Source organism: Trematomus bernacchii, unplaced genomic scaffold, assembly GCF_902827165.1.
Source record: "Trematomus bernacchii unplaced genomic scaffold, fTreBer1.1, whole genome shotgun sequence".
Taxonomy (NCBI): Eukaryota; Metazoa; Chordata; class Actinopteri; order Perciformes; family Nototheniidae; genus Trematomus; species Trematomus bernacchii.
The window spans coordinates 17,881,911-17,909,027 of record NW_022987648.1 but is presented as its reverse complement, the minus strand read 5'-3'; the positions used below and the strand labels follow the sequence as shown (position 1 = coordinate 17,909,027).

The following is a 27,117-nucleotide window of genomic DNA, read 5'->3' as shown; positions in this document are numbered from 1 at the left end:
AGTTTGAAATCTTCTCAACAGCGCCCCTGGTGGACATGTGACTATTTTGGACCTGAGCCACACACTTCAAACCACACACTGATCATCTAAGATACAAATGTGGGAACAGATAAAAGCCCTATTAATGACAACACAATTATGTGTTTATGTGTATACGTGGAAAGGAATTTCAGTGACCACAAAGACAAAAAGTATTTGCTAATACTATTTATTTGGGGAGTTAATTTTGGTACTTCACAGTAATTCACGAGGGTTAACTCTCCCCGCCATCAAATATATTAAAAATAAATGCTTCAACAAAATAATATTATAAATAAAAGGACACAAAACTAAACGTTCCCGTTTCTTTTAGTGGTAGCTGGCAATTGTATTCTACTTTATTATTTATTTAACATAAATGTATCTGTTCAGAAACATTGCCATTGTTATGCCCTCATAAATTTACCAAAACCACCTTCAACTATACCTAAACTCCCCCTCCTTACAAATCACAATTTAACCCCTGTCTGAAACCTTTGAGCATGTTGTAATGTAATGCAAATCAGAGCTGGTGTAATAAATATTAACTTTTGAAACGAAGGCGTGTGACACTGCAGCAGACAGGTGTTAATTAAACTAAATACTGAAAAACAGTTTCTTTGACACTTGATGCCAAAATATGTATTGACACGAGCATGGAAATTAGGATTTAAAGGATTTAAGGATTTTGCTGTGAAGCTGCCTGTTGAAAAGAGCCCTTTGTTCAGTGAAGGAAGCGATTAGAGAATAAGCAAGGAATTAAAAATAAAATGTACAAAAAAAACAGTATTTCATGTAGAGGACTGTACATTTCTTTGTAAAGATCAAATCTATTTAGTTTCGAGGTTCCTTCTGTGACCCTAATTTTGCAGAGAAAGTGGTGGAATAGAATACAAATATATATAAAATATATATTTTAATGATTATTTCCACACATGAGCAAATGAGAAAGATACATTCTAAAGATACATTCATGAATTTCCTTTCTTTATGTATTTTTTTATCGATATTTTAAATGCATTTTTGTAATAGAACATTTCAAATATTATTAATTGTTTAAATCTATATTGTTTAGGCCAAAGGGATGCATATACTGTAGGTTTGCATCATATGTCAGGGATACTTGTCACAACAATTCAAAGTCTGACAGTGCTTTATGTGTCCGCCAGGTGGCAACAGTCTCATTGTAACCATCCAACTCTAATAACATCTTAAAATAATGTTAACTTATATTCAAAATATAAAAGGCAGGGAAATATATATATCTCTGATGTGCTTATGGTGTTTTCTCCCTTACTGTCCACGAATCAAGCACTTGTTTTATGATTTAAAACGTTCCTAAATACTGTAGGCTCCTGCTTCTGACCCCTTCCTCCACATTCACGCACACATACACAGACAGATAATGTTTTACACCATTATAGTTGTGGTTTTTGCTTTTAGTTTCCGATACACTCTGTATGACACACATCTATATTCCTGACAATTACGCATGATAATGTCCACCACAATACCAATCCCATTGCCAGTCAGTCAGGTCCGGCCTCACTTGGTACTCAGGAACATCCGGAAGCACCAGCACAGTGTACTCTGACTGTGGCGCGCGGAGGGGCGTATGAAACACACTCTCTCTCTTTCTCTCTCAGAGTTTTAGTGGAAATTAGCAGTTCTGCGCCAGGAGAAGCGTCAAAACACTTTTAACGGACGGGCAGGTTCATTTTAAACAACATTGTTTCACTTTGAAGCTTTTCCACGCTGTTCTTATTTTTCACCTGTCGATGATGGAAAACTGATGGTAAGTTAACATAATCTCTACAGTGGTTTTAAAGTGCTTTTTCTATTTGTGTTAATCATTTGTGAAAAATGTATTGCTGTAAATTAGTTATAGAAGTCTGTAGCTGGGGGGAAACTAGAATAAGAGTCTATCTATCTATCTATCTATCTATCTATCTATCTATCTATCTATCTATCTATCTATCTATCTATCTATCTATCTATCTATCTATCTATCTATCTATCTATCTATCTATCTATATTAACACACAGCACATAGATTTATAAAAAAAGAAATGCTAAATAATGATACAATAATTAAGAAAACATTGTTGATGTCTTTATTTTAAAAAATAAGTCTGAAGGGTATCAGTCTTGACAATGTGATGCAACTTCGGAAATTCACATTCTATCAAATTATGTTATGATGTGTTGAAGGCCTGTATGGGAAAAACTGTGATTGATCTCTTGTACTTCATGGACAAAAGCTAGAGTGCAAATTATGTGCTACAATATGTTACAGAAGGTAATGGGTATGGCAGCAACTATTAGCCCACACACTCCATCTTAGACGACTTCCTGCTTGCATGACTGTAACATCATTAGATTAGATTCCTGTCAATTAGAGATTGGGCTGTCCTGTTTTCTTTCTATCCAGACTGTACACACACTTACACATACGGAAAGCCTGTAAAAATGTGAATATATTCCATAACATTTTTAAGATGACTGCCCATCATCAGCTATTTTGCCAACGCCCTGAAGGAGCGAGATGTAATGCCTGATAGTCAGTAAGAGGCACCGGCAAGCATTAGTTGTGAGCACTTAAGAGCTGTTTGTGTGTTGGTCCCATAGGAGCCCACAGATACTGAACTGTGATCACTCAGTATACAGGCATGTTGCAGGTTAGGCATCATAATCCTCATTAAGTCTGCTAAAGTCACTCAAATTGTCACGTTTTTGTGGCAACTCCTCAGCTCAGTTGTAGGCTTGTTCAGGTGGTCAGCATTACAGCAGCTGAGGATTGACCAAAACAAGTGGAATGTTTATAACCGTAAAATCGTCTAAATAAAAGACACTCACATGACTTGTGAAAAAGTTATAGGTAGCTGCAGTTGTTTGTGCTGACCATGTAGCAATAACTTGTTTATTATTCAAAATTATCCATGATTGTAAAAATTAGTATGGAGTGATATACACATTAAAGAGATGATATTATGTTAGAATATTCAACTGCAGCTCAGCAATAATAAATATTGAGGATAGAAAATGACATCACCAATCATCAACCTTTTCTATATACATTTAGACATGTCTGTTTTGCCTTAAAATGTGAACCTATTCTTTAACCATAAGTCCCAAGCCCCCAGCCCCACAGGTTTTCTTATGAAAAAATACTTTACGGTAACAGTAGCTATGACTAAGCTATTGGAAAATACAAAGAGACTGATTCCCCTGGAATATTGCATTAAACCGTCCTTATGTCATTTTGTTGACCTTTGTAAAGGTCTGCTTGTCTGTGTTTTCTCATGTAGCTCACAGGCTGGTATAAACTCTGCCTTCAATCATCAATTTAAAGATTTTGGCAAAAGTCTAAAGGCAGCGACACATTCAGGTTTTGGAATTGTACAAGTAAGCAACCATTTAAGTCCATTTAATGCCAATGAAAATGTGGCCTTGATATCTGTCAGATACCTACAGTATAGTGTTACTCTACAGTAAAGGATGCCACAAATGATCTCTTACCTAATCTAAGAAATAAGAAGCACTTTGAGGTCAATTAAAGACATATTTTAAATGAGCATGCAATATTTAAGCTGTGCTTTTCTATCCGGTGGCTTAAGGCCAAGGTCAGTCATCACTTAAAGCTCATCAGCAGGAAGGAGTTAAAGGTATGAGGAATAGCAACACCAAACTAATGTGATGACATTATGTTCCAGTGAGAGTTGAGGGAATCTAATGTATCCATTTTAGGTTAGTCGGCACAGGGTCAAGATGCTGACAAGTTGCAGATAAATTCAAGTGGGCCTATTTGAAGCTTCAAAGTGGCAGCTCATATCTCAAGTTGTGTGTAATGAGTTGGGAGCCGATTGACAGAAGGATGCATACCTCTATAGAGGTTAGTCGCTGCAGGTTGACCTTGTTGCTTGAACATCAAAAAAGCTTTATTTTATGGGGAGTTACAAGAAGTTTGTCTTTTTCTTGTTTATTAATTCAATTTTTCCAAGACCATATTGCATTCCTCTAAATATTTATATGCTTAGTTATAGTTATAAAGAGTTGTGTTTAAGATAATCATAGGTAGGTTAAGTGCACTTGATTCCGAATTGTTTGGTCTGTAAAATGCCTGGAAGCAATGTCCAGCCCTTTATTGCTGTGGTGTGTTTGTGTTTGTTTTTATATAATGTATATCATTTAAAGTGACCATACAGAAGAGGTGATTTTGTCTTCACAAAAACAAAAACCAGGTCTAGGCATTTGTCCATAATGACAATGAGTACAAGTCATATTTTAAAATTAATTCCACAAGTCAAATTCATGGACGGTCACAATGACATGTTATATATGATATAAATAATAAGAGTAGTTGTAGTTGTATAAGTGTAACACACACTTTGAACTTGCAAAGGCCTATTTACTGCATCTAACCCAGCAGTGTGATCTTTCTGTCCAGAGATGACAGCATAACTATTGCCAATATTTACAGTATATGTGTGGTCAATGCAAACAGGGTATATCTTTCAACAACAAATGGCAGTGTTAATAGTGTTGATAGTCAAGATGCTTATCTTGTTCAATACCAAATTCCTTTGATTTAAAATCCAATTTAAATCAGTAGTTACCTGATTTGTTTAATCTCTTATGAATATATCCAAGTGTGTCCGTACTGTTTCTCTTGGTATAAACCCGATTTGCACAATCATATACTGTCAATCAGAAACATTTTTTAGCAGTTACAGTGGACCTCCTGTTGTTGTTGCAATTACATCACACATACTGTACAAACTAGTGCTGTGGGCAGTGGATTGACCTGTGTGTTTGTGATTGATTTTTAGCATCACAGACTCAACGTTTGGAAGTGTTCTCTTTCACTATTACATTAAGATCGGGCAAAATCTGTCCATGGCAGGGCACAGAGAGATGCAGTGCAGTCTGTAGTGCATTCATATTTTATACTGCATAGGCCTGCCTAACACATCTTAGCAGTCAGGCCTATTAGTACGATGGATCTATTCCTCCCTCCTCTCTATCTCAGTGCTCTGGGGAAAAGTGGACTCTTTTCAATTTGAGCGATGGAGGAGAGGAGCAAGAACCTCACCTGGAATTGATCATTGTCATGTCAAATCTTAATTTTATCTACCGAGGAGCAGATAATTAGATCTAATTTTACCATAGCTGGCAGGAATTTATGTGTATGTCAGCCATCTCTAGGCTCATTATAGCCTTCCACTTCCTGAACTGATGATCTCTGGACAAGGATCAGAGACACCCACTTTCCTGTCCTCGCCATTTAAAGTAGTTCTAACCTGACGATTGAAACGTGCTGCCAAAAATACTTTCAACTATTTGTTTCCAATAAAGTGCCATTTCATGTCAGATATTACTCGTCAACCTCTAATCAGATCTCCCTTTCTGTCCAGACCCCTTAGGCCTTTCTCATGTTGGAGTCTAGCTGTTCACTCTTCTGAAGGCACAGGATGAAAAGATGGCACAGCTGCTTGTACCCCCAGGTCCAGACAGCTTCCGCCCCTTTAGTCGTGAGTCCATCAAAGTCATCGAGAAACGTATCACAGAGGAGAACGCCAAGAAACCAAAGAAAGAGAAGAATAAACGCAACGATGAGAATGAGATCAAGCCCAGCCGTGACCTGGAAGCGGGCAAATCACTCCCTCTCCTGTATGGGGACACTCCTAAAGGCATGGTGTCGACACCGCTGGAGGACCTGGATCCATACTACATGAATCATAAAGTAGGTTGGCTTGATTTCAAACTTAAGTGTTAAACCTAAGGACGCTCGTTTACATTTGTGTATTCATTGTTTCAACATGTGGGTTTTTCTTGTTGGTTTATTACTGTCTCTATCATTGCATTAGAAATGAGGATTCTTGTCTCTATCATTGCATGCAGCTGTGATCATGGCAGTGTTGTTATATACCCATAGGCTGTGAATAATAGATGACAGGAAGACCAAGCTAATAGAAAATATTGATATTAGGTTGATCAGCAATGTACAGAATTTGATAAGTATTTGTAAGGAATATATGTTGATACGAACTGTTACACATTTTTGGTTATTTTATACATATTTCTCTTTTTCCGTCAGACTTTCATAGTATTAAACAGAGGAAATAGTCTCTTCCGCTTCAACGCCGATTCTGCCTTGTACCTCCTGAGTCCCTTCAACCTTATTAGAAGAATATCAATTTGGATTTTGGTACATTCATATCCTTTCATCAAGATATAATTCTGATAAGCATGAATCATTTGTATGTTTAGCCCTCACTAAGTCTGTGGTTACTAAGCTATATCCCTGAATCATTTGCACCTTGCATGAGATTATGATGACTAAATGTGTTAATTCCCCAACAATATAAGTGATTTCCTTGACAACATGCCTGCAAGTTATTTAATATCGTGGTCATGTGCACTATCCTCGCCAACTGTGCATATATGACACGGAGTGGTCGTCCGTCTGTGTGGGCAAAGAATATAGAGTAAGTTCCCAATTAACTACTATTTGAATCACATACTGGTGTATATCAATATGAAAATGCAATCTACATTAACAACTACATTTTGTTCCAACAGATACACATTTACTGCAATCTATACACTTGAATCCCTCATAAAAATCTTAGCCCGAGGGTTCTGTATTGGGAGGTTCACGTTTCTAAGAGATCCCTGGAACTGGCTGGATTTTAGTGTCATTGTGTTGGCGTGAGTAGTTTTATGTTTCACTTGTTCATAATACGTGTTTTATGTCTTTAAGGGAAAGCTAGTATCATTCCATATTTTATATATGGCCAACAAAACGCAAAATAATAACCTTTTTTATACCTTCGGATTTTACTACCCCGTCTGTTGCACTATTTACAAAAGTTAAATAACACATGTTGAGTGCATATATGCGATAATGGAAGAAAATATCCCAGAGTGCAACAATGTGGCACATTTATGTTTTTTTAATAGTCTTTGTAGAACAATGGAGGCACCAAGGAAATTGTTGGTTTTTGACTTTTCCTGTAATTTGTTGGCAATAATAAACAATAAGAATATCATCAGGCTTTCCCTTTATTCATCATCACAGTGACCTCATTGTCATTGTACCTTCACTAATGTGCATGCCACAGTGTATACTGTTTGACTGCTTCACCTGATAATGTATTTAAATATACTCATGTAGTGTATCTATTAAAGGTCCCATGTCATGGCCATTTCCACTGATCATAATTCCATTGTTGAGGTATACTAAAATAGATTTATACTGTGCATTTTTCCAAACTCACATTGGTTTCTCATACAGCATCTCTGTAAACTACTTGTATTCACTGAATTTCACTCTCTGCCTTTAACGGCTCGTTGTAGCTCCAAAAGCTCCAGCCCCCACCCTCCCTGTGAGCACAGTGTGCTCCGATTGGTCGGGACGTTGTGAATCGTGCTGAGCTCCGTGGAGGTGTTGTTGACTTGTTTAGGATACATAGCGAAACACAGCCAAACTCATCCTGAGCACAAACAAACTCACAGCCAAAGTAAAAACAATAAGTGTGGCTTGATATTGAGTAAGAAAAAGGTTGATAAACGCTGTGAGAATGGGTCTGCAGAGAGAATTTCGCCGCAATCCCAACTGTCTGTTATCAGCCTGCAGCCAGGGAGGAGAAATCAGCTGAGCTGCCTGCTCCGTGCACACAGATGTGTGTGTGAGGAAGTCCGTGGATTGGTCAATTTGGACCAATCAGCGGGGGCTTATCGTAACGGCTCCGCGGACGTAACGTAACGGCTCCACCGATTGGTCCATTTCGTTCCGGGTACGGGGTTACGTCACCCCGTCCCGGAAGAATCAAATGGACAATGACGTATCTCCAACGAGGCGTTTTGGGGAGGTATTTTCTGTGTTAGAGTTTTACTCGCTACAGGGTGTACTTTGAGGGTTTTGACTCTGCACACCGTTTACATGCATAAAAACCTTCATAACACACAAGGGGACGGGTAATAACCGGAAAAGCATGACATGGGACCTTTAAGCATTGCAGGCTTCAATGTTATATGTGTTGTTGACCCAGGCAATTCTCCATAGTAATTATATGTTTCTCTGCAGGTATGTAACAGAGGTTTTACCCGTAGGCAACTTTTCAGCTCTTCGCACATTCAGAGTGCTGAGAGCATTTAAAGCTATTTCGGTAATCCCAGGTAAGCAGCAGGAGCAAGTGTATGTAAGTTAGCCTCTTGCATGATTTTCTCCAGCTGTCCTCCAGTAACCTCTTCTCCTGCTACTGTTATTACATGTATGCCGGATTCTCACAGAGTTTTTTAAGCAATCTGAACATCCTCAATCCTAAAAACACTGAAGTAATCCCAGGGGTCTCTGGTGGATCCATTTCTAAATGCAGCTGTTTGATTATCTTGCTCATTGTAATTTACCACTAAAATCAGGAATCTTAAGCAGCAACATAGCATATTTAATGTTCCTTTGTGTTTTCCTAGATCTTATGGTTACTCGTTGCCATTTATGTTTTATGATGAACAAGCTGCTTTTTATGTTTCTTGCACTATTCATTGACAGCCATTTGCTCCTCTTTGCATGTGGTTAATGAAGACATCGTGTCATGTTATATGTGTGGGTGTGTCCCATGATTGTTGCATGCACATTATCACTAACATGCATGATCCTCTGATTGCCACATTGATTCTTGATGCATAAACCCGTCATGAGTAACCAAAGTAGGACAAATTATATTCAAAAGGAGTTGCTTAAGTATTTGTGTTTGCTATTAAAACATAATATTTTATTAATAATCTTTACCTCATTATAGATGATGCTTAAATGATAGTGGAAACAAAGGGAAGAATATATGTATACTTTAAATATGTACCGATTCTACACATCAATGTCTGAAAACAGTAATTTTAGAGTACTACAGAACATGTGAAAAGAAAATGCCTTTTGTGACGACAAAAAGATTACGTTTTATGAACTACCCCGAGTAATTGGATCAGCATTGGAGCTGATGACAGACCTTGGAAATTAAATTAAAAATAATTGGTAGTGGAGTTTACAAGAAGGGAGTTTACCAGGTATCTGCCTTATAGATTAGGTTTGAGCCTACATTAGCTGCTACTAGCATAACACACCTAAATCTCCAACACAACAGATTAGGTGCTAGTTTTTGACATGAGAGATGCCTCCTTGTTTGCACATGACTACTTTTAATTTTCACAGTGCTTTTTAATTGCCTACTGGAAATAACAAGTGATTCTTTATCTGGCAGGCCTGAAAACCATTGTTGGTGCATTGTTCCAGTCAGTGAAGAAGCTCGCCAATGTGATGATTCTCACCGTCTTCTGCTTGAGCGTCTTCGCCCTCGTAGGACTACAACTGTTTATGGGCAATTTAAAACATAAGTGTATCCGGGACTATAATACTACACTAGTTAATAATATCAATATGACTGAAACAGAGAATCTCACAGTGAAGGACTACCTGCTAGATAAGCGTGAGTATTTCACTTTAAGTAAAGGATAAATCAGTAGATATACAATTATAACCACTCAATATAATTATACATGTGTTTTATTTCAATAGTCAACACCTATTTAGAGTACACCTTTTCAATATATGCAATTAAATACAACCCCCCCCCCCCCCCCCCCCCCCCCCCATTTAAAATATTCCAAATTTGTGAGGCTTTTAGACTTGAATGGACACCTCCAGCCCAATGTTGACAAAAAAAGACAAAGATATTATTAATTGCGGATTGTAGAGGTGTACTCATTAAAAACAATATATTATGTGTCTATCTTGGGCTTTTTTCCAACCACTGCTGACAAAAAAGTCTGATTTTCCTTCTTGCCCCATCAGGTTTTTACTATATCCTTCCTGGTAAAAAAGATGCATTGCTTTGTGGATTTAGCCCTTTAGCTGGGTAAGTGTATACCCAAGCACAAGAAGACTGGATACAATATACCATGTAGATAATCTTTGTGCTGTTTGATGCATCTGTGTTTGCATTTCTTCTGAGCTTTATGGACTCTTTGTTTTTTTGCAGGCAATGCCCAGAGGGGTTCCATTGCGAAAAAGCAGGAAGAAATCCAGACTATAATTACACCAGTTTTGACTCCTTTGGTTGGGCCTTTCTCTCTCTGTTTAGACTGATGACGCAGGATTACTGGGAGACTCTTTACCAGCAGGTAGGCCCTGTAATTATAACGATTGGATGTTTTGAAGTCATATAATACATAAGTCATGCATGCATAGATGATTTTCACTTCAAATCATTTGGTCAAATTCAGTAAAGATCTCCTCTTGGTTAGCTTGCTGTCATTTCTGTTTATACACTGAAAAAGAAAAAGATGGTATTCATTCTTCTTACACAACCCTGGCTCTGAAAATGGGAAACAAACAGAGCAGCTGTGAAGTCACACATCATTATTCCAGCCGGGCGAGGGGAAGTACGATGGATGTTTAAAGATAAGGCAGTGTGAGCGAGAGGGAACATCTGGCACATGCTAACGTTCTGAAGGAGCGCAGATTGGAGGAGAGAATTGTTTAAGGAATTTAATTTATATGTGAAAATCTTTCTCCAGAATCAGTGTCTTCAGAATCGCTTATGAATGCACATATATACGTTTGTTTGTTCTTATATGATTATAACGAGCTACACTAAGCTTTTAATATTATAATTATTTTTGCAAGACAATATAAGGTTTAAAGACTGTGACGTCACATGAGACAGGGAAAAACTGACCCTGAGGTTATTGCAGGATAATAAAATATTTGATGGATTAATAAAGCGGAGTATCATCTGCAGAAAACATGTATGTATACACATACAGCCTATTGTTGCCTCATTGCTGCAGCTTGTATAAAGATAACCATGTAGAATTTGGCAAATGTCTTTCTATTCAAGTGTATAATGTTCTCTAATTTCCTGCTTAGATTAAAAAAGTTGTAAGGCTAATACTGACAACCTGACACTTCAGTGTTTTTCTGTTTAATCCTTAAATGATCCTGATGAGCCCAGGTATTATAACAGCTGTGTTGAATTGCTTAAAGTCAATGATAACATCCAGGTTAACTCCTAATTTAGCCTAGTTTTGACTATGTTGTAGCTCTTTATGAAGGTAATCTTATATGCCAATATGGTCTTCCTTGGTCGTTTAGTTTCTCAGTAACACATGGCAGGTTGTTGAAATGTTTGACCTCATGTGTGTTGGAGGATGCTGTATTTTTACCGTCTGCTTCTTCAAATACAAAAAAGGGCAGTGCCTTCTGTGGAAGGGCTCTGTAAAAAAGACAAAGCATTCTCACATTACATACAATATTGGTATTAATAGTGTTCAAACAAACCTCTAAATAGTGCAGGTGCATCTTGGTCAGAAGGAACAAAGATGAGCCAACTGTGACTCAGGCAAACACAACTTGAATGGGACTGAAGGTAAATAGTTGTCCACTGAATGGGCTTAACATTGTAGTATCAGCAAGTAAAGCAAACAGTAATACAACACTGCACTTTGTGTACTTGGTTGACATGACCAGCTTGGTAGTTTCAAAAAGCTTTTTTTTATGGCAGTGTTATTGGTCATAATATGGAACACTTATTTTGTGTTTTTTAATCCTTTGGCTTCACTTTAGCAAGTTTTACAGGGTATTCAATCTAATTTATTTAATTTATCAAAACAAATCAGGTGTTTTACTCATGAGAATGTGGTTAAAGTTATATTTTCTATAAATGTTTATGATCATTTTAAATATTTCAAATGATATTGGTCACAGACAAGTAAAAGGGAAGGACAGAGACATTTACATAAAGTATGCTGCTTTGACCTATCCACATAACATCATAATGATAATCATAACTAAACTTACGGCAGATAGTAGAGAGCAGAAACATATTGAATTATATTAGGAAATACAAGATAACAAGGTCAATTCATTTTAATAACTATATTAAATAAGTGTACCACAACATTGTTTTTATTTTTTCTTCCAGACATTGCGAGCAGCTGGGAAGCCCTACATGCTCTTTTTTGTGCTGATAATTTTCCTCGGTTCCTTTTATCTGATCAACCTGATCTTGGCTGTAGTAGCTATGGCCTACGAGGAGCAGAGCCAAGCCACCATAAAGGAGGCGAAGGAGAAGGAGGAAGAGTTTCAGGCCATGATAGAGCAGCTGAAACGGCAGCAAGAGGACGCTCAGGTACAGGGCGATCGAATGTCCCAAATATTAATGTCAAATGACGGATTTCAAGTAAACGAAATAAAGTTGGAATGAATCTTACTTTTATCACTAGGTATTTGTTTTTACAAAAGACAGCTGAGGGTTCTAAGTTGTTTTATAGCCAGTGTTTCAATTGTGGTTAACTTTTGCTGGTATTATTGTTATGAGTCTTAAACTTTACATGGAAAAAGCTGCGACCCAGTTACAGTGCATTCCTATGAATATGTTTGGTTCTCACTTACAATGGAAAACTTCTACATGCAGTTGAACACTTTTTATGACACAGTGTCATTAATACCTGAACAACATATGATTCACAAAGTTCTATTCCATGTGTTTACCCCATTTGTCCTCACTTCTCTTCTAGGCAGCAGCAACTGCAGCGGCTGCTGAGAGAGGCGAGGCCAGTGATAAACCCAGTGGCCTGGAGAGCTCTTCTGACTCTAAGCTCAGCTCAAAAAGCGCCAAAGAGAGACGCAACAGAAAAAAAAAAAGGCAGGAGGATGGCAAAGGGGATGACAAGAAGGTCTCTAAATCCGAGTCGCAGGACAGTATTAAGAAAGGTCGCTGCCGCTTCTCTGTGGATGCAAACCAGCTCAACTATGACATGAAATGCTCACCCATGCATCAGGTTCAGTATGATCTGCCAGTAAGATTGTCTATGAAAACAGCGATATTAGCTACCGATGTGATGTGAACTGTTGCCCTGCTTTCAGGTTATTATGTCCTTTTTCAACCCTAAAGCCCGATTTATGCATTGTTCTTTCCATTAATTTTACTTCTACATGTATCTTCAATGCGGTTATTCTGCACCAATCAATAATAGTACAATTAAAGACTTTTTTACAGTCCCATCAACTTATACTGGCATGAATTGTACTATTCAATAAAAAAAAGATTGTATTTCAGTATGAAATATTGACTTACAGAGCCTGTCAGAAAATAGCAGTGCTCCAGTGGCCATATTTTGGAAAGAATATTCATCAGAATTGATAAGATGCAAGTCTGTGATAAATGTTTTTTGTAATTAAATGGCAGATATGTCTAACTTTGTCAACAGGAAGACTTGCTGGCTTTTGTCAAGCTCTTTGCAGAGCTCAAACTGAATGACAGGCAGTAGAAGCTAATGGATTGATAATGAGATTGCCAAGCTTACATTACAGCCACAGATAGTTGTGAGGAATTCTAACGTCATACCAAGTGTTGGATTTTTAGAATATTAAGAATGTGTTACTCAATATATACATAATATTGTCAACATTTACTGATCTTCCTTTAGTTTCTTATACATTTGTGATTACTTTCGTACATGTTGTGAGCCCAATGCAACGATTAATTCACTGCTTTCACAATGACATTTCTTTTCCCATCATCACCTTTGGCATTGTCATTTTCATCATCATAATCATCTTCTATTTCTTGATCAACTTCTTACATTGTTATTCATTTTAATCATTATCAAGATGCAATTTTTATTGTCTTCACATTCCCACAAAAGAATGCTTTTTTTTTCTTCGAGAATTTAGTCATTTTTCGTAAAAATATGGTGATTTTTCAATCATCACAATCCTCATCATCATCATCATCCTCATCATCATCATCATTACCATCATCAGCATCACTGTCAAAATCATCATCAGCATCATGATGATCTTAATCTTCATCTCTTCATCATCTTCATGATCCTTACCATTCTTACTGTGCTCATCACCAACATGTATTTTTAATTTTGCAGTTTCCTTTTAATCCTCAAAGCATAATTTAGAACATCGTCAACCTTCTCATTATCATAAGGCATTTTTTGTTTCTCACCATTTTATGTCATTTGCACATATGACATTGTGGTCATTGTGATGTCATCTTTCCTTTTTTATGATCAGAATTTATCTTATTATGATAAGATGATAAGAATATCTTTCTCTTCTAGTCCTTTCTGAGTTTTCGTGGACCCATGTTCTCATCCAGACGGAATAGTAGGACCAGCATTGTCAGTTTCCGAAGCCAAGCGCAGGACGTGAGCTCAGAAAATGAATTTGCTGATGACGAGAACAGCATTTTTGAGGACACACTAAGTCGAAGGGGCTCTTTGTTTTTCCCCCGGACTAGTGATCGACTCGGCAGCAGTATGAGCCAATGCAGCTTCTTGTCGCATCTCCTACTTCCACCAAATGGGATCAAGCACAGCTCTGTAGACTGCAATGGGGTTGTGTCTCTGGTGGGTGGGAATTCACACCCACTGTCACCTGTGGAGCTACTTCTGCCCAAAGTGACGGTAGATATGGCCTTCACAGGAGACCACGTAAGAAAGGGTTGTCTATCCCAGATTGCCCTACTTCATTTGCCTATAACCCATAACTCCATCTTTTTTGTTGTTACCTTTTACTGTCTGTATCAAATACCCTCATGTGTAGGAATCAGGATGCTGTTTCAGTAGAACATCATTCCAAAGTTCATGATCATTTAAGCAATTGTTGTTTTATTGAAAGTTATTTTCTAAAAGTAGCATTTCACTGTGCTAGCATTGGTATCTGTGAAACTGGCGCAAAATCTTAATTGGATGAACTGGAGCCTTTCACAAGGCTTCCCAATACCCTTCTTAGAGCCAAAAGCTTTCGTGAATGCTAGACTCACTTTCCACTGTTCATGCCTGTTACGTCCCCACTAAGGTCTAGGGGACCTGGAGACATTAACACACAACAACCAATAATATGAGAGTCAGCGTAAAGGTTTGACAAAAGGTTTATTTTTGTCAACCTAGAAAACTGAACAGAAAATACTCTGTGTGTGAGGAGGAGGAGGAGTCGAAGGATTGTGCCAAACAAAAGAAACAAGCATAACAAAACCAGGCCTATCTCTACGTCTATCCTTTGAAACCAAAACTCAAACAAAAACCCTCACTACCTAAACTACTCAGAATTGGACAAAACAGAATACAGGGGTGGCAACAATCCGCTAACCTAGTGTGTCTTAACATTAGTTAACTACGTGATGAGAAGTGTACAGGGTACCCCAGACTTACCTAACTCCTCCACCTCTCAACACACACACTTTCAATATAGGTCATACAAAACAAAGAGGAATATTGTCGTTACAAGGTAGTCAATTGCATGCTCCTCCATCAGCAATCAACCCAGAGTGAGAGAGAGAGAAGACTTCCTGGGTGCCTCCTTTATGGTCGGCCCTGGCTGCTGATAGGCCAGCTGAGGGTGAGAGGATCCAATCAGCCATCAGACTCTGGTGCACAGGCAGGTCCTGATCAGCTGCTGATTAGCTGTGCAGAAGACAGGGAGAAGAGAGAAAAGCAGGAGGGAAGGAGAACCACACAAGTACAGCCTGCCTAGCACGTAACAATGCCGTTTTCTGTGGTCAGGAATGACAATTACAGTGTTCTGTATTCACTAGCATAACTTGGACATTCCAATTTTCCTACATTTTTCCAATGTTTCATTTGTATATTCTTTTTTCAGCCACTTTATATGTATTTTAACCCAGTTCTCTAACACAGTTGCATCCGTAACAATTGTTTGTATCCTCAGGCTGACACCACTGACACAGAATACAGACCGGGTGGAGGAGCAGCCCAGGAGTGTATTGACTTCCTTGATGGCCCAGAGGCTAGACAGAGAGCTCTCAGTACAGCCAGTGTCATAACTAGCACAGTGGAAGGTAAGCATTGTAGACAATGGCATAAGTGTGCTAGCTGGATTTTGTCTTGCATAATCGAAAATAAAAATGATGCAGCAGATTAAAACATTTTTTTCGGTTTAACCATTACTTGTGTTTATCAGAGCTTGAAGAGTTGAGGCAGAAGTGTCCTCCTTGCTGGTACAATTTTGCCAACACTTTCCTCATCTGGGAGTGTTGTCCGAGATGGTTGAGGATCAAGAGGAACGTTAGACTAGTTGTGATGGACCCCTTCACGGACCTAACCATCACCATCTGCATTGTGCTCAACACATTGTTTATGGCCATGGAGCATTATCCAATGTATGACCATTTCTCCAAAATGCTGTATGTGGGAAATTTGGTGAGTGGACTGAAAGTGAATTGTAAAGAACACACTTTTTTGCTAAATGGGTTTCATGTTTATTAATAGTCAGCATTTCTGATTCTTGCTTTAATAAAGATTTTTACTACCATCTTCACGGCAGAAATGGTCTTCAAGATCATTGCTATGGATCCATACTATTACTTCCAGGAGAAATGGAATATTTTTGATTCAATCATTGTCAGTTTGAGCTTGATGGAGCTTGGCTTGGAAACCGTGGAAGGCATGTCTGTTCTGAGATCATTCAGATTGGTGAGTATACCGAACATTTGCCAAAGTCAATGTTCAGTAGCAGTTGTTTGCTGAAAGATACGAAATAATTTGTTTTTCTTTTCTTTTGTAGATGAGAGTATTCAAGTTGGCTAAATCGTGGCCCACTCTTAACACACTAATCAAGATAATTGGCAATTCAGTGGGGGCTTTGGGCAATCTGACGCTGGTGCTGGCCATTATCGTTTTCATTTTTGCAGTTGTGGGCATGCAACTGTTTGGAAAACACTACAAGGACTGTGTGTGTAAAATCTCTGAAAAGTGCATTCTGCCCCGTTGGCACATGAACGACTTCTTCCATTCATTTCTCATTGTGTTCCGAGTGCTTTGTGGAGAGTGGATAGAAACCATGTGGGACTGTATGGAGGTGGCTGGGACACCCATGTGCATCACTGTCTACATGATGGTCTTGGTTATTGGAAACCTTGTGGTACATTTTCATCTCTTATGGTCAATTAATGAGCCTAACTTAACAATGAACTCTGTTATAAATACTCATGTTCTGTTGTTATCATAAAGTATAATGTCTAAAACATGAAATGCAATCTTACATGAAGTTATGTCATTATTTGTTAGGTGCTGAATCTGTTCCTGGCCCTGCTGCTGAGTTCATTCAGTTCTGATAACCTCGCGGGGATAGAGGATGACACGGACATGAACAATATGCAGGTTGCCATTGGAAGGATTCACAATGGCATTGCCTTCGTCAAGTCCCTGCTTCGAAGCAGCTGCAATAGTGCCTGTCTCAGGAGGAAGAAGAAAAGGAAGGGTGAAGACAAAACCCTGGATGAGCTCCACAAACCTTTAGGGCCAAATGGTGTCCCCAACCATACCATCAAAGACTTTTCTAAGAATGGAAATGGGGATGTGACCGGAGTGGACAAAAATGGAGACAAGTACATAGTCAGTAGCAAGAGTGATGATTCCATTATGTCTTTCATTCACAACCCTAGTCTGACTGTCACTGTTCCTATTGCTCTGGGAGAATCAGACTTTGAAAACCTCAACACGGAGGACTTCAGCAGTCTCTCGTCTGATATAGTAGGCTGCACTGAGGTAAGGATTTTCTTGTGAATTGGCGCGATTGGTATTTCAAGGTGCTTTCACTGTTAGAAATAAGTCTATACAAATAATGTTTAGGATGTGTAATGGATGAAAGAGAATTTCACTATTGGTTGTGGCATGATTTGTCACAGTAGTCCCGTTGAAGCACCCCCAGTCCATGGCAATAAGGTATGTGCGCGTGATGTGGTGTTTCCCCTGAAGATACTAAATCCTTTGGCCCTTTAAAGGGGAGAGTCCATATAGACAGGAAAATACCAGTGTGTAGATTGCATTATTTGCCATTTAGGCCTTAGTGCTTGGAAGCCGAATCCTCCTCTTAAGGGTGCTGTGTGCTTTGCATTGAAAGAAAGCTCACAGTGCAGAAGAAAAAAAGAAATACACTGTCCATTTTATGATTATTGTTACCACGTTTTTATTTGCATTATAAATGTACTTATTCAACCTTCGTCTGAGCTTGCAATATTTTGAGTTGCTACTGCTTGCTTGCTGCTTCACAGATGCTCCAAAGGTTATATAAGACTTTGTTGCAATCATTATGGAGATAGTGTACATCATTTACACTACAGTAATCATCCAGTAAACATTTTAACAGACCACTTATTTTTCTTTGACATTACTTTTTTTCCCCTTGAAATTTGTAATAATACAAATCTCCATAAGAACCATTTTTTTATGCAATGAAGTTTCTCCTTTATTCTTGATTCTATGGTTTGCTTTACGTCTTTATTCGTTTGTTGGGGTTTTGACAAAATTGGATTTTGAATCTTGACATCAAATACACAAGAGTGCAATTACCCAACAGGATATGTGGTTTACGCACAAACATACAAAGGCTTTCTGCTGACACGCTTTCAATAGATATTTAAAAATCGCAATTTGACTTAAAAAAACATAAACATAATGTTCCACTGATTACTCGTAATTTTGCTGAAGCACTTTGACAGAAGCAGAATTGATGCATTAAAGCACACAGCATCAACACATTGACTTTAATGCTCACAGTCCATCTCAGTAACATGCTTACTGTACATCATTGCCTGCACTGCATTAGCTGGTCCCAGGACAGCCAGTGCTCTGCATTCTCCAGGAAGGCATTCAAGCTGTTCTCATCTGCCAGCTATTAGGAGACACACCCTGTAGAAAGCCATATAACAGCAGGCTGAAAGACCATGCTATCGTACAACACCGACAGGCTGCCACTCTCAAATGTACTTTATATATATTTTTTTACATTTCATTTTTTAAATATTTCGTACGTCTCTTGGCTTAGCAAACATTTAATGGGTGAAACAAGTCAGAATGCGCAGTTAGTGCTCTAATGCTTAAATATTGTATTCCTAATATAAACAAAACAACAGAAAATAGTAATACATATCAAAATATGCCCAAAATCATCATGCATGATGTAAAATCCTCATGTATACTAATTAAATCTCTCTTTGAATTTGATGGGGTTTTTGTGTATGAAAATAACTTAAAGGGGACCTATCATGCAAAATGCACTTTTGTACATCTTGTACACATGAATATGTGTCCCCGGTGTTCCAGGGAACTCACCAAGTGTCAGAAAACACAACCCTCTCTATTTTCCTCCATACCCAAATCTCTAAAAAAGGGGCTGCAACGGATCTGATAAAAACTGATCCAGATTTGAACACTGTCCTGACGTCAGGACAGTGGCGCTACGGCTATTGGGCCAACTCCACCAATCAGGAGGAGACAGCCACGGCCATTGCCGTTCGAAAGCGCTGGAGACGCTGTAGTACATATGCCAGGCCTGTAGGTGGTGCTGTTCTCACAGAATCAGCCCTTGCAAAAACAGAGCAAAGAAATTGCAAATTGAGCGAAATTAGGCATGGCTAAAATGCATGATCTGTTTGGTATTTTGAAAAAATAGGTATAAATATGCCTTGTATAGGTATGGTCCTACACTGGTCCTACACTATATTATTCAAATATAGCATGATAGGTCCACTTTAATTTTGAAGAGATATGGGGAGCATGGAGAGACATGTTCTCAGTATGTCAGTCCCTTACCTTTGCCATGGCTCTGTTATGTTTGCTTACACTGGTTTGATTCTGGTTCGTCCGCAGATTGCGGAAGATGATGACCAGGTCAGCTCCTCAGAGGGGAGTACAATAGACGGTTTGCCAGGCGGTGAGGGAGTAGAGTCTGTGGACTTTGAATTGGAAGAATTTGCTGAACCTGATGCCTGCTTTCCTGACAGTAAATACTACTACAACCACCACTTTACCCAGCATGCTTTATGCTTATACACAATATTAAACAGGTGATTTGCCATCTTCTCTTTCTCCATACTCAGGGTGTGTGCGAAAGTACCAGTGTTGTCAAGTAAAAGTGGAAGTGGGCTGGTGGAAGGTGTGGTGGACGCTTAGAAAGACTTGTTTCCGGATCGTGGAGCACAACTGGTTTGAGAGCTTCATCATTTTCATGATCCTGCTCAGCAGTGGAGCACTGGTAAGAGCATGAGCGGGAAAAAAAATAACCATAAAGTTATTTTTGAACAACTGATTTGACTGACTGCTCCTATGTATTAACGTATTGTGTTAGGCATCACGTCCGGCATTAGATTTTAAAAGTGCTGAGTTCAAAGAGCATTTTGTTTACCTTTTTTCTTTTATTTAACATTACAAATATTTGTTTTAAAAACCTTTCTCTGCAAAGTAAGGTTTAGATTTTTAAGATGTATTTATTTTGTCTGATTCCTTTTTAGAATTAATTACTCACTGCCATTTTTTCCATGATCAGGCATTTGAGGACATCTACATTGAGCAGAGGAAGACCATTAAAACGATGTTGGAGTTTGCGGACAAAATCTTCACCTACATCTTCATTCTGGAGATGTTACTGAAGTGGGTGGCCTATGGATATGCCAAGTATTTTACAAATGCCTGGTGCTGGCTAGACTTCCTCATTGTCGATGTAGGTTGAAACAGATCTTCTTACACAGAATGACACATTAACTTACTTAAAATATTTCTTAGCTTCTTTTTATTAACATCTGTATGTGTTTTAGGTCTCAGTGGTCAGTATGGTAGCCAATGCCATGGGATATTCTGACCTTGGTGCCATCAAGTCTCTGAGAACCCTTCGAGCTCTGAGGCCACTGAGAGCCCTGTCTCGGTTTGAAGGCATGAGGGTAAGATTCCCTTGATTTATCTTTGTCTGACACCATCTTACTGCACCGGCAGTGACAGACAGTGGCATAATGATCCAGATCCCAGACTCTGGAATTCCCTCCGTGACTCAGAGTCCCTCACACTATTCCAGTCCGGCCTCAAAACTCATCTCTTCTCCTCTGCCTTTTGGGCTAGGAGCATTGAATTCCTGGAGTCACTAAAAAGGCTAAAAAGTATGCAGCATGTTAATGAGTGAGCTTTTGAGATGGTTGTAGGTGGATTTTTGTATCTTTGGATTGAGCCAGGCTTACTGTATCTACCTTTTTCCAGTCTTTATGCTAAGCTAAGCTAACAATGCTAAGCTAAATGTCAGACTTTTCCGTTGTGTGAGGCCATGTCTGCTGTGACTTCTCATACCCTTACAATATTTTGCTGTGCAACGCAAACCTGGTCTAAACAGGGGTGGACAACTTATGTAACCAAAGGGGGAGGGTTGACGGCTGCTAAAATCAATGTAGTATTTATTGATTAGTTGCTTTCATGTTGTATTGTTCTTGTTTTTCAGAGTACTGTTAAGATGATAGTCTTTTCTCCAGTGGTAGCTTTACTTACTGGCAAAAGCAGCTATTTATGTGTCATATGTCATTACAATTTCATTGTTTTTTAATATGACATATTCCAACACAGTCTCACGGCATTTCGTGTTATAGTCACGAAATTAATCTATTGATTCGTGTTCACCAACACGATTTCGCCATTTTTTTCGTGTCACACAGAACGATTTTAAAAGCAATGTAAATAATAACAAATTAGAAGGAAAAACACATTTAAAAAAATACAGATTTAAGTATTCTCACACAGAACGATTTTAGAAGCAATGTATTTCTATTGGTAGTATGTTTCGTGCCTGCACCAAATAATAACAAATTTAGAAGGAAAAAAAGATTACATAAAATACAGATTTCAGTATTCTGAGGCTCTGAGCCCCATTTCTTTTCCTCACTGACGGCAAAAAAACTCAGACATTATACAATTTAAAATAAAAGGGATAGGGTTAGGCTTAGGGTAAGATATTGAGTAAGAACATGTTTTTATTAACCACACAGCTTCTGGTCTTCCAAGACCCGACTGGACAAAAAGACGTGTTGCAGGCACGAAACATACTACCAATAGAAATACATTGCATTTAAAATCGTTCTGTGTGACACGAAAAAAATGTGAAAATCGTGTTGGTGAACACGAATCAATAGATTAAATTAATTTCATGACTAATGACACCAAATGCCGTGAGACTGGGTTGCATATTCACAAGCGTTTTACATGTTTTTGCTAGTAAGCTAATATTTTGACATCTATAAAACGTTTCCGGTTTCTCTAAAAATGTAGTGGTAACGCACTTAAACAACCTTTAGATACATAACACAACATCAATCTCATACCTATTTTGTTCCCACCTTATCGCAGTTATCGTTGTTTTTGAGATTTTCATTAAATCTACAGTACATCCTATCCTATGATGGGCTATGTTGATGTTTTGGTGTGCAGGTGGTGGTCAATGCCCTGCTTGGAGCAATTCCTTCCATCTTCAATGTGCTGCTGGTTTGTCTCATCTTCTGGCTCATCTTCAGCATCATGGGAGTAAACTTATTTGCGGGGAAGTTCGGCTATTGTGCCAACAAAACCACAAATGAAGAGTTATCTATGTCAGTGGTGACAAACAAGACAGAATGTGACAGCATGTACGATGCTCGTTGGAAGATCCACAAAGTCAACTTCGACAATGTTGGTATGGGATACCTTGCATTGCTGCAAGTGGTAAGTAACTGACCATAGAAAAAATAGTTGATGTAATCTTGCCAATGTCTTATTTTCTGTTTGGTGGATATCAAGAAGTGATTTGTAAGGTGAGAAATACTTTTGTTTGGAAATTGTTCATTTCTATAAAGGCTACATTCAAGGGCTGGATGGAAATCATGTATGCTGCTGTGGACTCTCGAAGCCAGGTAATCACATTTTAATGTTGCGCTCATGCTGTTTGTTCCATTATCTCACTGATAATTAATCCCACCCAATATCATAACACTTAGGTTTAAAAAGTTTATGAAATCAAACCACTCTCTCTGTAAACTACACAACAAGTTGCTGGATCACAAATAATTATTTTGACCTACTCCACGCCATGTACCTTGGTGTTGTTTTGAAACTTTAAAAAAAATCCATCCAACACATTGTGAGCACACATCACAAGTGAAAACTACTTGCGACGTGTGCCGTGTGAAATCAGACAGTTGCAGTTATCCTTGACTTAATTCTTTATTACTACAACAACATGAGTTTGTTTGGCTTCACTGTAAACAAGTACTTCAAAGGTCTTATCTAGGAGTATAAACTGTAGTATTATATTGTATTTACGGTTAGCACCAGTTTCCAAATGACATTACAATTTTAAGGATTATAACTGTTAAGTACTAATGTCTCAATTTCCTGTCCCTTTTATAGAATGAACAACCAGATTATGAGTACAGCCTGCATATGTACGCGTTTTTTGTTATTTTCATCATATTTGGAGCCTTCTTCGCTCTCAATCTCTTCATTGGTGTCATCATAGACAACTTCAATCAGCAAAAGAAAAAGATAAGTATCTAAACAAATATGGATATTTTCACTTGATATTCTGATTGACATTCAAACATTGAAAAGCATGAATCTATGTCTGCAGTGTCTCCTTTGCTATGATTTAACATGCCTCATATTCTTTATTTACTTTGGAGGTCAAGACATCTTCATGACTGAAGAACAGAAGAAATACTACAATGCCATGAAAAAGCTGGGGTCAAAGAAACCACAAAAGCCTATTCCTAGACCATCAGTACGTAACTATAATTCAGTCTGCGTCTAATCTGTATTACAACTGTGATCTTTGTTCCATGGCACTTAAAAAACCGTTTTGTCCACTTTATGTTTATTTCAGAACCAAATTCAAGGATATGTCTTTGACTTCACCACAAAACAAGCATTCGATATTTTAATAATGGTTCTAATATGGCTTAATATGGTAACCATGATGGTAGAAACTGAAGACCAGTCAGAAGAAAAAAAAGACGTTCTTTACTGGATCAATTGGGTATTCGTTATCATCTTTACTGGAGAGTGTTTGTTGAAGATGATCGCTCTTCGCCAATACTTCTTCACAAATGGTTGGAATGTATTTGACTTCATCGTCGTCGTCCTGTCAATCATCGGTATGAATCGCCTCTATTCACAGCACTGCTCAAATAAATTAAAACCATTATTCTTTTCAGTTTAAGTGTGTATTGTTTACAGTTGGTTTAATATGTTTTGCTCTCTTTCCCCAGGAATGTGTCTCTCGAAACTGATAGAGAAGTATTTTGTTTCGCCAACCTTGTTCAGAGTCATCCGATTGGCTCGGATTGGCCGTGTGCTCCGCCTTATTAAAAGTGCCAAAGGAATTCGCACACTCTTGTTTGCCTTGATGATGTCACTTCCTGCCTTGTTCAACATTGGTCTCTTGCTCTTTTTGGTGATGTTTATCTATGCTATCTTTGGCATGTCAAACTTCGCTTACGTCAAGAAGGAATCAGGCATTGATGACCTTTTCAATTTTGAGACATTTGGCAACAGCATGATCTGTTTGTTCCAGATCACCACCTCAGCGGGGTGGGATGGCCTTCTTGCGCCCATTCTCAACAAACATGAAGATGATTGTGACAATTCCACGGAGCATCCTGGCAGTCAAATTAAGGGAGACTGTGGAAATCCCCCTGTGGGGATCGCCTTCTTTGTGAGCTACATCATCATCTGTTTCCTGGTTGTGATAAATATGTACATTGCTGTTATCCTGGAAAACTTCAGTGTGGCCACTGAGGAGAGCACCGACCCACTAAGTGAGGATGATTTTGAAACGTTTTACGAGGTCTGGGAAAGGTTTGATCCTCATGCAACACAGTTCATGGAGTACAAAAAGCTTTCAGAATTTGCAGATGCTCTGGACCCACCGTTACGTATACCCATGCCTAACAAGATGATACTGATCTCTATGGATCTACCCATGGTGAATGGTGAACGCATTCACTGCCTGGACATTCTGTTTGCATTCACAAAACGTGTTCTTGGTGAAGGTGGGGAGATGGACATCCTAAGGGGGCAGATGGAGGAGCGCTTCATGGCCTCCAATCCTTCCAAAGTTTCCTATGAACCAATCACTACCACCCTCCGTCGCAAACAGGAGGACACATCAGCCGTTGTCATCCAGAGAGCATACAGAGTTTATGCAAGGAGCCGTGTTTTCATGAAGCCCTCAAACAGATCTGGTGTTAACATTCAAAGGGATGGAACACACATTGACAAAGAGGATGTTGTCACCGACAAACTCCAAGACATTTCTAGCGCCGATAAAAGTGAACTGACACCTTCAGCGGCCCTTCAGCCTTCATGTAACAGTGTGACTTCAAATGGAAGACACAAATATGAAAAAGACAAAAGTGAAAAGGAGGTTGAGGGCAAAGATGTCAGAGAGCAATAGTGAAGGAATTCTGGAGATGCAACAAAGACATTTTAATTAATGACAAAAATGTTTACAACCTTTGAAAGACATCCATTGGACTCCCTCTTTTAAAAGATAAACTATATGCCAAACCGACCATGCTTACTTGAGTCTAAAGTTTGGTGGCTCATTTGGGCTTTAGTGGGACCAATTGGCCGTGTTCTAGGTGCAAGGATGCCTTTTGGCTAAGTGTTCAGAAAGACACATTAGTTCATGCTTTGACTTTATTATATTGCAGTTCTACTATCCAGTGTCTTGAATTATTGTTATATCACTGAAAGTTGTATTACTACCTTTTTTTTCAAGCAGAAAAACATGTTACATGTATACGGCTCTTATTATTTTTAGATTGAATGGTTTGCTTTGTTGACTTTTTATACATTTTTTTACTTTTCAAAAGGGTTGTTCTTTCAGGGACAATAAGGCTAGCCTTGCTTGCTGATACCGCCACTGGAAAAATCCAAGACACAAAGTCAGATTCGCTGCATTTTACTATAAATGTAGACCTGCATGAATGTTTCTCCATCAGTGTGCATGCTGTAGTACACTATTTCCATCGTGTTCTATCCACGTCAATCATGCTTGATGCAATGCAAATGGCTTTTTTTATTTGTGAGTTAAGCCTACAGTCCAAACAACTCCAGCCCTGTGCATCGATTGTGTTTATCAGAGTCCAAGCCATAACGCATGGCAGGAATATTTTGCACATTCATATTTATTTAATCATCATTCAAATACTTCATCTCAGCCGGCTATATGCTAGCGATGTACTATATAAAATGTTACTAGTATAAACAGATTTTATCAAAAAACAATGTTTGCTTTTTTAAAGCAAAACATATAACAAGCATTTGCTGTGTACACACTCTAAATGACCCTCTGTATGAATGACCTTGCTGAACCACAAATCTCTGACAGTTTGCTCCATGACGAGTTTATCTGTGATCATGTCTATTTGTAGGACAGCTGCATCATTTCAAATATTCTCCTTCATGTGTCTTCCATTTCCTCGTTGTGTCTCTTTTCTTTCCTAGTTGTTTTTTTACAATGGACCTTGATGTAATGGTTATAAATGTATGGAATTTATTGAAGAACTACTATTTATCACCTGTGATATGAAACCAAATGTTCTCCATGATCTGCTGTATTTTAGCAGACAGGCAAGCTGCACATTTAGCAGGGGAAACATGTCAAAGGAAACTGTTAAATGAACACTAGTTATTCCTCAAATAATTACAAAGCCATGTTTTTAAATCATGTTGATGTTCTATGACTTTGCTGTTTAAGCTTAACTTTATTTTTCAACCTTTAACTTCATTTTATTATTTATTAATATTTTATGTTTTTGTATTATTTTTTAAACTGTTTTTTCACAGTTTACCTCTCAATCTTTATCATGATAAATATCAGTTGGATGAAAGACGGCTAAGAATATTCTGAATGATTGTCTCAAGGACATGGCATCACACATCTCATGTTTCCTACTTCTGTTTACATGTTATGGTTGCAGTTGTACTTCCCAGGCCATGACAACCACCCTGGACTTTGTCACAACTTCATCTGTTGTTTCATGTTGTAAAAGTATATTTCCATTAATATAAGTATATTTTGCATGTTATTAAAACATTCAATACTTACAATACACTTTATGCATAACGAAAGAATGTTTTGATTGCATAAAATGTAACATCTCCCATCATGCATATGCATAATGCTTGTAGTGTATAAATAAATGCATGCAAGACACTGCTATAACCCATTTCACTGAAATGCCAAAATAATAAAGATTACATGTACCTCAA

At 38.3% G+C, this 27,117-nt stretch overlaps 1 protein-coding gene across 1 annotated transcript; it reads left to right on the top strand.

Annotated features, from left to right (window-relative positions):
- Positions 1–1,716: 1,716 nt before the first annotated feature.
- scn1laa (sodium channel, voltage-gated, type I-like, alpha) lies at positions 1,717–27,117 on the top strand. Its single transcript, XM_034134455.1, has 26 exons — positions 1,717–1,813; positions 5,433–5,761; positions 6,116–6,234; positions 6,414–6,506; positions 6,601–6,729; positions 8,108–8,199; positions 9,279–9,503; positions 9,869–9,932; positions 10,056–10,197; positions 12,000–12,206; positions 12,595–12,858; positions 15,764–15,893; positions 16,016–16,254; positions 16,354–16,527; positions 16,619–16,975; positions 17,122–17,601; positions 19,705–19,837; positions 19,935–20,089; positions 20,381–20,554; positions 20,649–20,771; positions 22,297–22,566; positions 22,698–22,754; positions 23,251–23,385; positions 23,516–23,620; positions 23,723–23,993; positions 24,108–27,117. Exons 2-26 carry the CDS (start codon positions 5,498–5,500, stop codon positions 25,292–25,294), a joined length of 5,589 nt encoding a protein of 1,862 aa, XP_033990346.1. The 5' UTR covers positions 1,717–1,813; positions 5,433–5,497; the 3' UTR covers positions 25,295–27,117.

Excerpts from the sequence above, each read along its gene's own strand:
- scn1laa (XM_034134455.1), top strand. The coding sequence starts at position 5,498 with ATGGCACAGCTGCTTGTACCCCCAGGTCCAGACAGCTTCCGCCCCTTT. Across the intron at positions 15,894-16,015 it reads CATAACTAGCACAGTGGAAG|AGCTTGAAGAGTTGAGGCAG; the intron begins GTAAGCATTGTA and ends TGTGTTTATCAG. Across the intron at positions 20,090-20,380 it reads TGCTCAGCAGTGGAGCACTG|GCATTTGAGGACATCTACAT; the intron begins GTAAGAGCATGA and ends TTCCATGATCAG.